At 30.2% G+C, this 18,702-nt stretch overlaps 1 protein-coding gene across 1 annotated transcript; it reads left to right on the top strand.

Annotated features, from left to right (window-relative positions):
- The first annotated feature begins 2,107 nt into the window (after positions 1–2,107).
- Positions 2,108–16,977, top strand: LOC149544304 (uncharacterized). Its single transcript, XM_089795950.1, has 4 exons — positions 2,108–2,133; positions 2,598–2,734; positions 2,818–3,068; positions 16,726–16,977. The coding sequence occupies exons 1-4, from the start codon at positions 2,108–2,110 to the stop codon at positions 16,795–16,797; spliced, it is 486 nt and encodes a 161-aa protein (XP_089652076.1). The 3' UTR covers positions 16,798–16,977.
- Positions 16,978–18,702: the final 1,725 nt, after the last annotated feature.

The following is an 18,702-nucleotide window of genomic DNA, read 5'->3' as shown; positions in this document are numbered from 1 at the left end:
AGCATATAGTAAGTTTTGGTCAGTCAATAGTGTCATCTTCTGACACTCAACACATACTAAGATTTCTTCACTTGGCACCTACTATCTATTTCTCTTTGCTTGGCACATACTAAAATTATTGCTCGGCTTAAACTAACTTTGTGCTTAGCCTGCACTAACTTGCTCGACTTCTACTATTTCCTCGATCAGGCTTGGCAAACACGTTTCTTTACTTATCCTTCTTCTAGTCTTTGCTCAAGTATCTTTTCATTATAGCCTTATGTAAACAAATGATATACTATATCATCAATGTCTTGCTTGGTCTTAGTGCTCCTTTTATACACCATATAACTCAACCTTTTCTCTAGGTTCTCTTGTTATCCTTTTTTCAAATCCTCTTCATCAATCAATTAAATGATAGCATTAAGACCAAAGTAAGCAATTTTCATACCAACAAGTAGCAGGTTTGACATCAGTGACAAAATATGAATATTCTTCATTTCAACAATCTCCTTTGAACAGTTAAATCTTTGTGTCTTCTGTCGATTTATGTGTGCTTTATTCCTTTATGATATTGGTTATATTTGCATGTAATTACTATTTATGTCTCTTTAATCCCAACACATTATTCCCACGTGTACTTTTTCTCTTATTTTGGTCCATCATCTCCATTATTGAAGAATCACTCTTTCTTCATGAGAGCTTTTAAAGCTAAAGTCAATATTGCTCTTGAGACTAGTTTTATAATTTCTACACCTTCACTTCTATTGAATTTACATAAATTCAACAAGATTCCTCTTCAACTTTATCTATAATCATAGCTTCATGCATCAAACCACTTAGCGCAGTTGTTAAAGACATAACATAGGACATTTATCTCCTCTCAGATGAAAAAGTCAACATAGTTTTTTTTATCTCACCTTCATTTGAGAATCCACTATAGGAATCTCATATGTTTTCATTTGACCATCATCCATGTCTTCTAATTTCACGTCAAGTTTAGGGGTTTCCTCTTCTTTGTTCATTTTCTTTGTTTCTTTTTGCATAAAAGCTATGTTAGTCTTATCAATAACACAAGGGTTATACCATTCTAAGGATGATTTGGAGTCTCAAACCTCTCTCGTGGGGGTTTAGTTGTACTTATGGTCTTGAGAGAGTATCTTGGGGCATTGCATTTGTACCCTTTTTCCATATCTTTTTGGAGATGATATTTTTTCCCACTTATCTTCTTCTTTTTTCTACTTTATAAATATTTTGTTATAACAAGATACCTCATTGAGCCTCCTTATTAGGCCCCAAGTTTGCACTCTTTCATGTAGTTTCATTCATGCACTTAACTTTTTGTTATTCCCTAAGTTTATCTTAAGGGTAAGTCTCAAAGTAAAAAGGTTATTTAACTTGATTATTTTAATCACATTGATTAATTAACTAAGTCACCTTTTCTCTTTCTTCGTTGACACTACATTTAAAAAGCTTTAGTTTGCATTTAATAATTTTTATTTTATACATGCATCCTTTAAGGTTTGCATTAGGTTCTCTTTTGTAATTATCATATCATTTCAATACACATTATTTGGCTTCAAGCTTTCATAACATCTTTGTGTTTGTAGAGTTTCTTCATTTGACATGGTATTTGCTTGCATGTGATTATTGGGATTGTGGGAATTCACCAGTTTTGAATTCAAAGAGTAACTACCTAACAATCTTTATTATGTGTACAAACTCGCATTCTCCTTATTGTTAATATAAAGGATGCCTCTCAACATAGCCAACATTCTTTATTATGTGCATAGACTCACAATCTTCATATTATAAGAATCGTGTCCTACTAGACAATGCCACATCATCAAATGTGGGGAATAAGTGGAAATCAAAAGATGAAACCCTAGTTGAATAGTCAACATTCATACCATTTACCATAATCAAGGATTAACAAATGGTTAACGATTATAGGGTGCAATTAGATCACATTATCCAAGAGGATGGCATACATGTCATCCATCCATCAAAATGCATGATTAATAAATAAATTCAAGATCATTACAGTTACATTGTCTATGGTTTATAATTACATCCAATAGATCTTCATAAGATGATTGATTACATTACATCAAATGTAGAGTTAAACATGAAGCCTCAAACATGTGTCCATCTGTAAGCTTTAGTCTCTTCATATTGTCATTATAAAATATGTCTCTTGGCATAAAGATATTTGAACAATGATTTAAATTTGTTGCATGAACTTATTGTCTCTTCCATAAGTTTCAAAAACTTATTTATAAAAGTAAATAACTTCTTTCATATAAAAAACACTTAGATATGAAAATACTTATTCTTTCACAACATTTTATCTTTATAATTTACATTTATTATATTTTAAAAATATACATAAAATACACAAAAATATTAATAGTGTGTGTATATATATATATACTTCATCCAAGTCTTATTTTGCTACTATGGATTTTTTTTTTATTCCATTTTTTGAAATAATCCTTTGCATTTTTCAGTAAAAAAGAATACAAGAGAATACTAACTCTACAAATTAATTATTGTAACTATCGAAACTTTTAAACCTTTCCTATAAGTCCGTCAAAATGTATTTCATCACTGAATAGAAAAAGGAAAAATAAAATAAAATATCCAGGTCGTCGTAAAACAGAATCTGTTTGGTTTGCTTGTGGGGACCGCGCATCTCGAACGGATAAATGCTCAAATCAAACCGGCACTAACAAATCAGCATTAGACACGTGCAGTATTAACCATGGTTTAACGTGAACTAAGAGCTGAGAATCTTTTGGTGTCGCTGTTGTGAACTAACCCAAGTAACCTACTCAGGAATCTCCGTTGTCACTTCCGCAAATGACGTCGGTCAACAAGAAGCATTTTCTTCACAGCTTACCTTTATAATAAGATCGCCTGCATGCCATCTCTTCCAGCTCACGCTCTTCCTTTCCATTTCAGAGCTTTTCCTTCCTCTCTTTTCTTGCATTTGGTTAGACGAGCACTCAAAGCGGAAGACCACCGCCATGGCCGTCAGTGGATCCAACGTCGCCAATGCAAATCATGAAATTCGGGATCAAGCCCTGGTGAGTCCTTTCAATTCTATTAAAAAATATTTTATTTCTTCAAATATTTAGTCGTTTTCTGTAATTCTGGTGTGGATTTTTGCACGGAAATTTCATGCTGTATTCTTTATGCTTTCCTGTAAGATTTACTATTTTCTCAAATATGTAGTCGTTTTCGGTAATTCTGGTTTGAATTTTAGCACAGAAATTTCATGCTGTATTTTATCTTAATGTTTTTCTGTGAGAATTGCTACTTTCTTAAATATTTAGTCGTTTTCTGTACTTCTGGTTTGGATTTTAGCACAGAATTTTCATGCTGTATTTTAGCTTAATGTTTTTCTGTGAGATTTGCTGTTTGTAAACTTGTGGCTTAGTAAATTATAATGCGAATTTCTATAAAAAGGAGGCTTGAAATAAATAATTTTATATTGCATGTCTTTAAACAATTTTTTTTTAATTTCATTTTACTCAAATATGTAGTTCTCTTCTGTAATTCTGGCGCGGATTTTAGAATGGAAATTTTAAGCTCTACTTCACCTTAATTTTTGTACAGGCAGATCTGCCGGTTGTAAACTTGTGATAAAATAAATCATAATGCGAATTCGTAGAATTTGAGGAGGAATTCACTATATGAAGAATTTATATATTTTATCCTTTCACTCAAAATGTTTTGTATTACCCAAATATGTGTCCTCTTCTATAATTCTGGGGAGGATTTTAGCGCAGAAATTTCAAGCTATACTGTATGTTAACTTGTTGCTGTCAGATTCGCTGGTTGTAAGTTTGTGCCTCGGTAAATTATAACGCGGATTTATATTAGAAAAGGGGAATTTCACCTAATCTAAAGAATATTTATAATAATAGTCTAAGTAATGCATTTCACTACAAAATTTGTACCGGATCTAGTTTTTGGAAATCTGTATACCAGTACACTCTGGAAGTGGCTATGCAGCGACAAATTAAGCATCATATCAAGGGAGAACTTTGTTTCAGGGAAAAACAAAGTGTACCAATTGCCCCCTTGGTATGCCGTCTAAATTTGTGGCTGCCGAGAAGCTTGATTTCGAAACCTTTGAAAACAACTATTTTTTCTATATTTATTAGGCCTTTCGCATCAACATTCAGTTCAATGATCTCATACTTCCGAGCGAGGCCCCTGTTTTCTTTGACTGGGACCGTTCGCTGAATGCTCTATGCATCCACCACATTTAACAATTGATCACCTTCTTTGGACTTAATTTTCACCCGTCTTCATCAAAGAATCCTAAGCTTTATCATTTGGCCTTTCTTTACCAATAGAAGAAACCTGCATAAAGTTCTATAGTTAGGAGAAACGATAAATTCTCACATTTTTAAAATTCAAATTTGATATCTATAATATTCATATTTAACTAATTGTTAAATTGATAAGTAGGAGATAATTTCCACAGCAAGTCAAATTGTGATATTGCTATCAGGATTTAACTGTGTGATTTTTGAGTCAAATTCATTGACCCATGTTTCATGACTAGTGATTCAACATGAATCCATCTCTCATGAGAATAAATGGAACACTTAGCACTCATTGAAAGTCCCGGTGCTTCTTCATCCCTGTGAACATCACCTAGATCCAATGAGTGCTAAGTGTTTCATTTATTCTCATGAGAGACAGATTCATGTTGAATCACTACTCATGAAACATGGGTGTTTGACTCAAAAATCACACATTAAATCTTAATGGCAATATCATAATTGTTAATTTACTATTTTAACGCGAATTGTTAACTCAACCTCAAAAGAAGAATATCTATAACATATAATAATAAAACTTCAGTCTAACTGATCCTGTGATATTTTGAATTAAAATAATAATAATAAACTTCAGTTTAAAACTGAAACTGATCTTATATGATATTTTGAATTTAAAAAACCGTATGAAGATCATTTTTAATTTTTTTAAACACCGACTGAAACGGCGGTTTCATGAAGGGAAACCCGTTTCGTCTGTTGAAACGTGAGACGGGGTCTCCCCGTCACGTTTCTGGCAACTATGGCAGAAACGTAGACAACGAAAATGCGTTTAAAAGACTTCTTCTCCCTGGGCTATGAACTTGTGTCATGCCCTGCATTGATCGATGTGTATACTTTCTTCCATCTAGCAAGATCAAAATGTCAAACGCGTCCATTAACGGAAAATTATGAATATGATTAGCTGCCACACTAACGGTGTGAATCTGGGCACCGGCTACGGTGCAACTTATTTGCACCGAGCCTGTCCGTCTACACCCCCTGGGCAGCCCTTATTCTGACGTCCTTCGCTGACAGAACAGTCAGCCAAATATTCCTTCCGTCCGTGAGACTTTAATCATTTTTAAAACTACAATACATTTTATATTATATGGTTTAATTTAATTGGATTTGCGTAAAGAATCGTAAGTTAATATTTTAATTTGCTGAAATTGGTATGAAATTTGTAAAAATTAAACATAATCTAAAAATTAAAAATAATAATTAATATTTATTTTTTATAAAAATAATTAATATATTATTTTATTAATATTTTATTCGAGCAATCTTTAAAGTTAGTTTAGGTTACTTTCAAATTTTAATTTTAAGTTATGATTTAAAATAATTTTAATTTAGTTTTCATAAATTGTTAGATTTTTGTTTTAATTATAAAGTTTTAAAAGAAAAAAAATGTCATTTCCATGTTCAATTATTTTTAACTTTTAATTAAAAACCCTAACCTTAATATAACTATAGTTTTAACTAGGGTTACAATTAAGATTACTATAATATAACTATAGCTTTTAGTATAACAATTAATATAACTATAGTTTTTAATATAAGATTACAATTAAGATTATAATACTAACTATGATTGACCCTTTAATTGTAACTTTTACTAATATAACTATAGTTATATTAAAAACCCTAACCTTAATCACAAAACTAGTCATACTTAACGTAACTTCAATCCTTACCCTAACACTGGCTCTAATAAAAATTGTAACCCTAATTATAATACTAACTATGATTGACCCTTTAATTGTAACTTTTAATAATATAACTATAGTTATATTAAAAACTCTAACCTTAATCACAAAACTAATCATACTTCTTAACATAACTTCAATCCTTAAACTAATCATACTTCTTAACGTAATTTCAATCCTTACCCTAACACTAGCTCTAATAAAAATTGTAACCCTAATTATAATACTAACTATGATTGACCCTTTAATTGTAACTTTTAATAATATAACTATAGTTATATTAAAAACCCACTTTTAATAATACAACTATAGTTATATTTAAAACCCTAACCTTAATCACAAAACTAATCATACTTCTTAATGTAACTTCAATCCTTACCCTAACACTAGCTCTAATAAAAATTGTAACCCTAATTATAATACTAACTATCATTGACACTTTAATTGTAACTTTTAATAATATAACTATAGTTATAGTAAAAACTCACTCATAATAATATAACTATAGTTATATTAAAAACCCTAACCTTAATCACAAAACTAATCATACTTCTTAACGTAACTTCAATCCTTACTCTAACACTAGCTCTAATAAAAAATATAACCCTAATTATAATACTAACTATGATCGACCCTTTAATTGTAACTTTTAATAATATAACTATAATTATATTAAAAACCCTAATCTTAATATAACTATAGTTTTCACTAGGGTTACAATTAAGATTACTATAATATAATCTTAATTGTAATCTTAATTACAATCTTAATTGTAATCTTATATTAAAAACTATAGTTATATTAATTGTTATATTGAAAACTATAGTTATATTATACTAATCTTAATTATAACCCTAGTTAAAACTATAGTTATATTAAGGTTAGGGTTTTCAAATTAAAGATTAAAAATAATTGAACATGGAAATGACATTTGTTTTCCTTTACAACTTTATAATTAAAACAAAAATCTAACGAAAACTAAATTAAAATTATTTTAAATCATAACTTAAAACTAAAATTTAAAGGTAACCTAAACTAACTTTAAAGATTGTTTGAATAAAATATTAATAAAATAATATATTAATTTTTTATAAAAAATAAATATTAATTATTATTTTTAATTGTTAGATTATGTTTAATTTTTACAAATTTCCAATTTTAGCAAATTAAAATATTAACTTTATACACATCCAATTAAATTAAACCATATAATATAAAAAGTATTGTAGTTTTAAAAATGATTAAAGTCTCACGGACGGAAAGAGTTATTTGCTGCACGGCACGGAAGGCATGGAATATTTGGCTGACTGTTCTGTCAGCGAAGGACGTCAGAGTAAGGGCTGCCCAGGGGGTGTAGACGGGCAGGCTCGGTGCAAATAAGTTGCACCGTAGCCGGTGCCGTGAATCTGAGTATGATTAGCTGCCACACTAACGGTGTGAATCTGATTATGATTGACCGACCACACTAACGGTGCGACTGTGAAAATGATTGAGCTGCCACACTGACGGTATGATGAATGCTATGAATATGATTGAGCTGCCAATAAAAGACCGAAGACATAAAACGATAAGTACAACGATTGTCTTATGTTGTAGTCACGCTAAGAGAGGGTTTTATTTCATATGTTAGAATCTTTAAATAAATAATAAAATTAATAGGGATATTTTAAATAAGTTTATCTAAAGAAATTAATAAAAATTTAATTTATTATATCTATAATTATTTATATTCTTTTTATTTTTATTTTTTATTTTTTTATTTTTATTTATATATTTTCAAATGTTATAATTTTAATAAATATTTTATATGTTTTTTATTAAATTATTTTTTTAATTATATTTTTTAATTTAACTTAAAAAGATCAAAGTTAATGTGTAGATGATTGTCAAATTTAATTTAAAAAGATAAAAGTTAACATTGACACAATACCTATTCACAATAATAAAAGATTTTAAATCCTACCTTGTATAAAGAAAATATTTTAAAATAGAGATTTATTAATAAAAAAGTATGAAATTTATTTTATTAATATATTTAAAATGTTAATGACCACAATATTCAATAAGCTACAACTTTTTAAAAAAAATTTAGGTGACTTAAATATGTCATTTTGTAAATTATGAAATTGTAATATATGAGATTCTACCATGCTTTAAAATATGTCAAGAAGTATGTTAGTTATTGAGTTAGCACGAAATAATTTTGGATTTAATCTTATTATACAAAAAAAAAGGATATTAAAATAAACCAATATAATGATGTGAAGTTTAAAGCTTGCAATAAATTAAAATACTAGTAGTGTTGTAAATATAATATTTTAGTAGTCTATATCAATCATACTCTTACAAATTTATTATTTTATTAAATATTATTATTTTATTAATATATCTAAAAGTTGACAACTATAATACTTATGAAAAAATTATTGCTACTTAAATATGTCATTTTGTTGTATGAGTTTATGTAGGTAAAATTATGAAATTGTGATTTATGAGATTCTATCATGATTCAAAATATGCTAAGAAGTATGTTTGTCATAGAGTTCAACACAATAGTTTTAAATGTATTTTATTATACAAAAAATAGGATAATAATCTAAACTAATATAATGTTGTGAATTTTAAATCTTACAATAAATTAATATTAGTAGTGTCTTGAAGACAATATTGTACTAGTGTATATTAATCATATTATTACTAATTTATTTTATTATTTTATTAATATATTTAAAAAAAGGTTGATAGTTGAAAAGTTTATTGATGAGTTAAATTTTTCATTTTGTTTTATGAATTTATGTAGAAAAAATTATGAAGAAGTGATTTATAAGACTCTATCATGCAAGTATGTTATCTATAAAAATAGAATAATAATCTACACCAATATAATATTATGAACTTTAAAACTTACACTATATTAATATTAGTAATGTCCTAAAGCCCTGAAGAAAATATTTTGTCACAATTTATATCTATATGAAGTTTATTATAATAATTTTTAAAAATAATAATTAAACATAAAATAAATCTTTATCAAAATTGTGCCATGATACTCTTATTACTACCTTCAAGATAATAACAATATGAAGTCACAATATATTATTAATCATATTCTTACTCATTTGGCGTATATTGAAAAAGGTATGTGTTGTAGAATTTAAAACCATGTCTAAATTATAGCTAATCTCACATTAGAAATTAATAATAAAATATATTAAAAAAATAATGATAGACAAATGTGTATAACAGATATTGATGTTGTTAATATATGTTTAATAATTTATAATTTTATTTTGTTTTGTATGGAGGGTCATTTGTCATGGGGTAAAGATTATTAAAAATATTCTTAATTATAAAGGGTCTTTTTTATAAAATATAAATCACTTGTAAAAGTACCATTAATAATAACTATAATTTATTTAAATGTACATTAAAATTTATAAATAAAATATTATTTTAATATGCATTTGGAATTACAAATGAAATGTCAAAAAAACATAAAGTTTGCATCATCTTTAAAGTATTAATAATTTAGTTTTTATAAGTAATAAATGTTAAAAAAACATTCAAAATGTTGATCTTAGATTGGCTAAGAAGTAGGAAATGCTAGATTATAGGATTTCTCTCATAATGTTTTCCCTTATATAGGAAACTTTAAAATGATGATATAGTCCTAATAGCTAAGAACCTTTGATAGGTATATGGAACACTAGAAGGATATGTGCATATATATATTCAATGTGACATCTAAGAACATGTGTGCATATTAGTCAAGATAATGTGTCAAGTCCCTAAAGTGGTAATGTGGATATATAATGTACTATCAAGGTTCAAGAAAAGAAGGTTTGATGCCCCTAATGTAAAAGGATTTGGCATTCATAATGTTCAAGGACAAGAAACAAGCACATAGAAAAATATTAGGCAAGCAAAGATGGTCCCACTCAAAAGAGGTGGTTCTAGAAGAGTATTTGAGGAAATATAATTAGAAAAGATGAGGAAGGAATATTCCCTCAATTTAAGAATATAATTTAAAAGGATCTCAAAGGATATGGGAAGGACACAATGCCCTTGATGTTTAGGTAACACTAAGGTTGTAATATAGTTCAATGTAGCTAACACAATGTAAAAGGAGGAATGCACACAATGTCTCATAATGATGGGAGATGTTGTTATGTGGAGCCTAATCAAACTCAAAGGTTAATTTTTTCCCTACTTCATTTGGCGTGGTTTCACCCAATTTTTTCTATGAGGGTTCAGGGGCAACACCCCCAAGATGGGGTCAAGGGCAGTAGCCCTTGTGAGATCTTGGGGAAAAGCACCAAGTGCGCTCCCTATTGTAATATAGTGTGGGTTCAAGGGGGGGCACCCTCACAAATCATTTCTAGGGGCAAGGTCCTCGAAACCTCAAATGACTTTATTAATCTAAAAGGTGCGGCAACTATTTTCCTATTGGATGACTTATTCTAGCCCTAATTTTGTAAGTGACAAAAAGATTAGATAAAATGTCTTAGTGTTGGAGATTTTATTATGTATGATGAGATCTAGTAGTTTCTTGTGGTGACGTGGAGTCGCAAGGGATTGCATATTTTAATCAAGTTTTAGTCATTAGATAATAAGAATATTAAACTCGTTGCTTGGTGGATGTAGCCTAGGGATTGGGTGAACCACATCAAATATTTGTGTCTTGTATTCTCTTATGTGTGCATTATATTGTTCTAACATTGGTTATATTTTGTATGTAATTCTAATTTTTGTCCATGTAATCCTAAGAAAGATAATGTTATAGATAATAAAATTCAATATTAATATATATTATAAAAGCAAGGTATAGTAACGTAGGACCATAGAAAATAATTGTTGTTCATAGAAGAAAGCATAGGTGGATGGTCTAAGTATGGTAAATTTCATAAGAAAGGGATTCCATGACATATGTGTAAAAGTATTTAAAGCATAAGAAAAACAACACAATCATCACGATATAACAAGTCAATATGAAAAAGGTAATATAATAAGTGAATAATACAAGACAAAGAAAGAACAATGATCTGCACAATGCAAAGTACATAAAAGAGACATCATATTTGACATCATAGGGGAAACTAAGGGAAATGAAATCATAGGAAATAAGGAAGATGCATTCAAATAAAGATGAGATAATAAAATTTGTTTCCTTTGTTTACCTTATTCCTCTAATTAAGTTTCTCAATGTTCATCACACCTAATGCTCCACTTTATTTTCTCATCAAATGATGATTGAATAACATTTTGAACTATGTATTACAAACCAACCAATGTAATACTTGAATGTTATAATAGATTTTAGAATTCAAAAGAGAAATATTATTTGAAATGAGAATGGTGTGTCTTTAGATGAAGGAAACAACGTCATATTTATTTTGGTTAATAGAAATGTAGGGGTAGGACATAAATTTGATCGATAACTATAACTGAATAAAATTAAATAGATGATTCAATGCATCTTATCATTTTGACAAGGTTTGTGTTAGATAATCATACTGATAAAAAGAATCATAGAAGTAAGAGATAGGCACATGCTTACATATGTGTGAGCACATACCATGTGTAAGAAATATGCTAGTTATAGAAGGACAAGTGGAAGAAATAGGGTGGCTACACATGTGTGAGGAGATCATGCTCATACACGTAGTGGAGTGAGTAGGTACATGTATTAGCATAAGGGGTAGAGACATTACTTAGATGATGTTGAGTTTATATCTTATATGTGTAAATGGATTAGATTGCTAAAATTAAATAGAAAATGATTTTAGGGTCGTGTTGATTAATTTATTAGAGGAAATAGAAAAGAGGATTATGTAGTCATAATTAATTAACTCTTTTAAGAATAATGAATCAATTAAAATGGATGATTTGAGAGTTAAAGTCAAAATTAATTTGTTAATGAAGTAAGATTGTTGCAAATGTGTATTCTATGACAATTCAATATAGATAAATATTGAATAATGATCTGTAAATGAATCTAATATTTGTAGTCACCTAACTCCAAAGGGCAAAGCATATATCGATTTTTATGTCTTTCCTTGGGGTTAGATTTGCATTATAAATGATATGAAAAGGTACCTCTTTATGCCCAATCTCTATTCGAGATTCAACCCTTAACAACCATAAATGATTTCAATGTTATCAGATTTGTACAATCTATATCAATGCATTATAGTTCATGGGATTGATTGTGTAGTAATTTTTAGCATCAATGTTTTGGATCATACTACATGATCCATCATCAAGATGCAAGAGAGAAAGACAGGGAAATATAAATGATTTCCTTTATATATATATATAATCTTCAATATAAAATTCATCTGACTGAAGCTACATAACATCAACACAATTAAATAAATTTAAATTATTTAATTAAAGGTAAGAGATGAAGTAAATGGTGAATTAATTTAAATAGATAAAAATTATTTATTTATCAATGACTAAGATAGGTGTAAAGTCAAATTTAGTTGGTATGGATTATTTTAGTTGTCTATATTGAAGTTGAGGAAGCTCAACCCAATAATCACTTGCATGCAAACACCTATCATAGAAAGAGAGAAGAAGTTTATGGAGGCTTGAATTTGAATATCCATAGAAGATGAGACATTCTTGATGTGTAAAAGATAAATTGCAATTTTATTGAATGAATGAATGTTTGTAAATTAAAAAGAGAAATAAATCCTTATAAAAGAAGATCAAAACCTTAATAGGTAACTAACCTAGGTTGCCTTATAATACTTAATAAAAGAATTAATTATTATATACCTAAAGTTTAACTTAAGTAAAATTGATTTGTCTCGATGCTATGACAAACCCTTTCTCTTCATGTCTTTGAAAGACTCTTCAACCAAACCTATGATCTTATGACAACCACATAGCATAAGATTGCAACCCTTAGCATCTCTTGCAACCATACACTTCTACAATGCTATGATAGCTGAATATCATAACATCAGTAGCTCTAAGGATTAACTTCATGATCTTACACTAGATCGTAAGATTGTAGCACAAAAATGGTCGTATCATTGTAGCTCTAAATTTTCACCCTTGCGATAAGAACTGAAGAAATGATGTCAGGACATCAATATGTCGCTATAACTAAAGATCGATCATTTTCTCATAGCGACATAATGAGATCCATTGATCTTCTTCCATATGATGACCCAGAAATATACAACCAATTTACCAACCATGCTAGAATTCAAACCAATTAGAACTCTTCCATGCGCCAACCTCACCGACAGCCCATAATGTAAAAAATTACCCACAATCCACATGGAAAGTGCTCACTATGTCGCTTAAATTAAAGTACTCACAGCTTTCCATAACGACATAGCAAGGACCATTGATCCCAGGAAGATCGATGGCTATGAAGATGTACAATGCACTCTATCAGAACTGAGGAAGAAGGGTCCACTATGCTATGTGTCCATTTGTTGCTTTGTAACCTTCCATAAGACCATTGTAAATTCATAAGGCAACAAGGCGACGACCGTAGATCTAGGAAGATATATAACGGTATGAAAAGTTACAGCCCCACAGAAATATTAAAACATGACTTAACCTTAGGACTTAGGATATAACGCACATAACCAAAGTATTCTCGCGTGCCCTAATATTTGAAATTTCAAATATATGAACGTTAGGGTATGCTTAGGCCTTGAATTATGTGCCACTAGCTCATCATAGTAATCTTTCACATGCTTCACACAATTCAAGAAATCAAATTTGTCAACTCAAATTCGTCAAATCTTTGATTAAACTCATTTTACTATCACTTGGAAATAACATGTTGATTGCTCAGCAAACATTGTCTTCTAATGTTCGGTCAACACTAGGTTGCTTAGCATATAGTAAGTTTTGATCAGTCAATAGTGTCATCTTCTGACACTCAACACATACTAAGATTTCTTCACTTGGCACCTACTATCTATTTCTCTTTGCTTGGCACATACTAAAATTATTGCTCGGCTTAAACTAACTTTGTGCTCAGCCTGCACTAACTTGCTCGACTTCTACTATTTCCTCGATCAGGCTTGGCAAACACGTTTCTTTACTTATCCTTCTTCTAGTCTTTTCTCAAGTATCATTTCATTATAGCCTTATGTAAACAAATGATATACTATATCATCAATGTCTTGCTTGGTCTTAGTGCTCCTTTTATACACCATATAACTCAACCTTTTCTCTAGGTTCTCTTGTTATCCTTTCTTTTTAAATCCTCTTCATCAATCAATTAAATGATAGCATTAAGACCAAAGTAAGCAATTTTCATACCAACAAGTAGCAGGTTTGACATCAGTGACAAAATATGAATATTCTTCATTTCAACAATCTCCTTTGAACAGTTAAATCTTTGTGTCTTCTGTCGATTTATGTGTGCTTAATTCCTTTATGATATTGGTTATATTTGCATGTAATTACTATTTATGTCTCTTTAATCCCAACACATTATTCCCACTTGTACTTTTTCTCTTATTTTGGTCCATCATCTCCATTATTGAAGAATCACTCTTTCTTCATGAGAGCTTTTAAAGCTAAAGTCAATATTGCTCTTGAGACTAGTTTTATAATTTCTACACCTTCACTTCTATTGAATTTACATCTATTCAACAAGATTCCTCTTCAACTTTATCTATAATCATAGCTTCATGCATCAAACCACTTAGCGCAGTTGTTAAAGACATAACATAGGACATTTATCTCCTCTCAGATGAAAAAGTCAACATAATTTTTTTTATCTCACCTTCATTTGAGAATCCACTATAGGAATCTCATATGTTTTCATTTGACCATCATCCATGTCTTCTAATTTCACATCAAGTTTAGGGGTTTCCTCTTCTTTGTTCATTTTCTTTGTTTCTTTTTGCATAAAAGCTATGTTAGTCTTATCAATAACACAAGGGTTATACCATTCTAAGGATGATTTGGAGTCTCAAACCTCTCTCGTGGGGGGTTAGTTTTACTTATGGTCTTGAGAGAGTATCTTGGGGCATTGCATTTGTACCCTTTTTCCATATCTTTTTGGAGATGATATTTTTTCCCACTTATCTTCTTCTTTTTTCTACTTTATAAATATTTTGTTATAACAAGATACCTCATCAAGCCTCCTTATTAGGCCCCAAGTTTGCACTCTTTCATGTAGTTTCATTCATGCACTTAACTTTTTGTTATTCCCTAAGTTTATCTTAAGGGTAAGTCTCAAAGTAAAAAGGTTATTTAACTTGATTATTTTAATCACATTGATTAATTAACTAAGTCACCTTTTCTCTTTCTTTGTTGACACTACATTTTAAAAGCTTTAGTTTGCATTTAATAATTTTTATTTTATACATGCATCCTTTAAGGTTTGCATTAGGTTCTCTTTTGTAATTATCATATCATTTCAATACACATTATTTGGCTTCAAGCTTTCATAACATCTTTGTGTTTGTAGAGTTTCTTCATTTGACATGGTATTTGCTTGCATGTGATTATTGGGATTGTGGGAATTCACCAGTTTTGAATTCAAAGAGTAACTACCTAACAATCTTTATTATGTGTACAAACTCGCATTCTCCTTATTGTTAATATAAAGGATGCCTCTCAACATAGCCAACATTCTTTATTATGTGCATAGACTCACAATCTTCATATGATAAGAATCGTGTCCTACTAGACAATGCCACATCATCAAATGTAGGGAAAAAGTGGAAATCAAAAGATGAAACCCTAGTTGAATAGTCAACATTCATACCATTTACCATAATCAAGGATTAACAAATGGTTAACGATTATAGAGTGCAATTACATCACATTATCCAAGAGGATGGCATACATGTCATCCATCCATCAAAATGCTTGATTAATAAATAAATTCGAGATCATTACAGTTACATTGTCTATGGTTTATAATTACATCCAATAGATCTTCATAAGATGATTGATTACATTACATCAAATGTAGAGTTAAACATGAAGCCTCAAACATGTGTCCATCTGTAAGCTTTAGTCTCTTCATATTGTCATTATAAAATATGTCTCTTGGCATAAAGATATTTGAACAATGATTTAAATTTGTTGCATGAACTTATTGTCTCTTCCATAAGTTTCAAAAACTTATTCATAAAAGTAAATAACTTCTTTCATATAAGAAACACCTTAAATATGAAAATACTTATTCTTTCACAACATTTTATCTTTATAATTTACATTTATTATATTTTAAAAGTATACATAAAATACACAAAAATATTAATAGTGTGTATATATATATACTTCATCCAAGTCTTATTTTGCTACTTTCATCCAAGTCTTATTTTGCTACTATGCATTTTTTTTTATTCGTTTTTTTGAAATAATCCTTTGCATTTTTCAATAAAAAAGAATACAAGAGAACACTAACTCTACAAATTAATTATTGTAACTATCGAAACTTTTAAACCTTTCTTATAAGTCCGTCAAAATGTATTTCATCACTGAATAGAAAAAGGAAAAATAAAATAAAATATCCAGGTCGTCGTAAAACAGAATCTGTTTGGTTTGCTTGTGGGGACCGCGCATCTCGAACGGATAAATACTCAAATCAAACCGGCACTAACAAATCAGCATTAGACACGTGCAGTATTAACCATGGTTTAACGTGAACTAAGAGCTGAGAATCTTTTGGTGTCGCTGTTGTGAACTAACCCAAGTAACCTACTCAGGAATCTCCGTTGTCACTTCCGCAAATGACGTCGGTCAACAAGAAGCATTTTCTTCACGGCTTACCTTTATAATAAGATCGCCTGCATGCCATCTCTTTCCAGCTCACGCTCTCCCTTTCCATTTCAGAGCTTTTCCTTCCTCTCTTTTCTTGCATTTGGTAAGACGAGCACTCAAAGCGGAAGACCACCGCCATGGCCGTCAGTGGATCCAACGTCGCCAATGCAAATCAGGAAATTCGGGATCAAGCCCTGGTGAGTCCTTTCAATACTATTAAAAACATATTTTATTTCTTCAAATATTTAGTCGTTTTCTGTAATTCTGGTGTGGAATTTTGCACGGAAATTTCATGCTGTATTCTTTATGCTTTCCCGTAAGATTTACTATTTTCTCAAATATGTAGTCGTTTTCGGTAATTCTGGTTTGAATTTTAGCACAGAAATTTCATGCTGTATTTTATCTTAATGTTTTTCTGTGAGAATTGCTACTTTCTTAAATATTTAGTCGTTTTCTGTACTTCTGGTTTGGATTTTAGCACAGAATTTTCATGCTGTATTTTAGCTTAATGTTTTTCTGTGAGATCTGCTGGTTGTAAACTTGTGGTTTAGTAAATTATAATGCGAATTTCTATAAAAAGGAGGCTTGAAATAAATAATTTTATATTGCATGTCTTTAAACAATTTATTTTTTAATTTCATTTTACTCAAATATGTAGTTCTCTTCTGTAATTCTGGCGCGGATTTTAGAATAGAAATTTTAAGCTCTACTTCACCTTAATTTTTGTACAGGCAGATCTGCCGGTTGTAAACTTGTGATTTAATAAATCATAATGCGAATTCGTAGAATTTGAGGAGGAATTCACTATATGAAGAATTTATATATTTTATCCTTTCACTCTGTTGCCCGGTTATAAAATTCTTTCAATTTTATAAGTCATGGTTCGTATTTAAAACTTGCCTGGTTTTAAGCCTTAAATTGATCATTCTATCTGTGAAATCTGCAAATCTTTAAGTCTCCATGTCCCCGGCTTGTTAGCAGTTCCGTACAGCACTTGAGATCATTGAAATCCAGCTTCTAAGCCTCAAGATATATAAGGTTAATGATTGCCGCCAAAAACACGTATTTCTTAACCTTTAACTTCTTAAAAGTTAATGTTAACCATCAAAAATGTGTTTTTCTTAACCTCCAAATAAAAGGTTAATGTTAACCACCAAAAACGTGTTTTTCTTAACCTCCAAGTAAAAGGTTAATGTTAACCACTAAAAATACATTTTTCTTAACCTCTCCTATAGGTTAATGATAGCATTCAAAGACACGTTTTTGTTAACCTAAACTCTCAAAAGGTTAATGATAGCATCCAAAAACACGTTTTTCTTAACCTCTTCAACGTGGGTGTCCAGATAGAAGGCATATTGAAGGTTACAGAAGAAAAGTAACATACTGATGGATTTTGGAAATCTGTTTACCAACAAGGCCATAGATCTGTCGGTGAATAAACCATCAGGGGCCATCCCCGGACAAATTACAGGGTTAGTAGGTTTGCAATACTTGAATCTCTCTCACAATCATCTACAGGGAGTCCTTCCATCAGCAATCGGTCAGAAACTCTCAATTCTCGTGACACTGGATTTGGCTCACAACAATATCACAGGCCCCATTCCTGCCTCCATCGCCAAGCTTGAAATGCTCGAAATCTTGAGCCTATCAAATAACAATTTCACAGGCCAAGTCCCCTGTTCCAGTTCAATCAAGAAGATGAACAAGGCATCCTTCCTTGGAAATCCAGGATTGTGCGGTAATTGTTCGGGATTGAATGCATGTTCATCAAAAACCTCAAAGCAACACAAGAAACACAGAAACACAATACTGATTAGCGCATCAGTAGGCATAGCCGGAGCATTAATTTTCACAGGGCTTGTGATCTAGATAATCTGGATCTACATTCCGAAAAGAGCACCTCGCACCTCATCTTGAACTAT

Source organism: Cupressus sempervirens, chromosome 8, assembly GCF_028749045.1.
Source record: "Cupressus sempervirens isolate cs-2001-9-10 chromosome 8, ASM2874904v1, whole genome shotgun sequence".
Taxonomy (NCBI): domain Eukaryota; kingdom Viridiplantae; phylum Streptophyta; class Pinopsida; order Cupressales; family Cupressaceae; genus Cupressus; species Cupressus sempervirens.
Note: the sequence above shows the minus strand (reverse complement) of the source record. Positions and strands in the feature narration are given on the sequence as shown.

Coding starts and splice junctions, on each gene's coding strand:
- LOC149544304 (XM_089795950.1), top strand. CDS start 2,108: ATGAAGCCTCAAACATGTGTCCATCT. Junction 2,134..2,597: donor CCTCAAACATGTGTCCATCT/GTAAGCTTTAGT, acceptor ATCACTGAATAG/AAAAAGGAAAAATAAAATAA. Junction 3,069..16,725: donor AAATTCGGGATCAAGCCCTG/GTGAGTCCTTTC, acceptor TAACCTACTCAG/GAATCTCCGTTGTCACTTCC.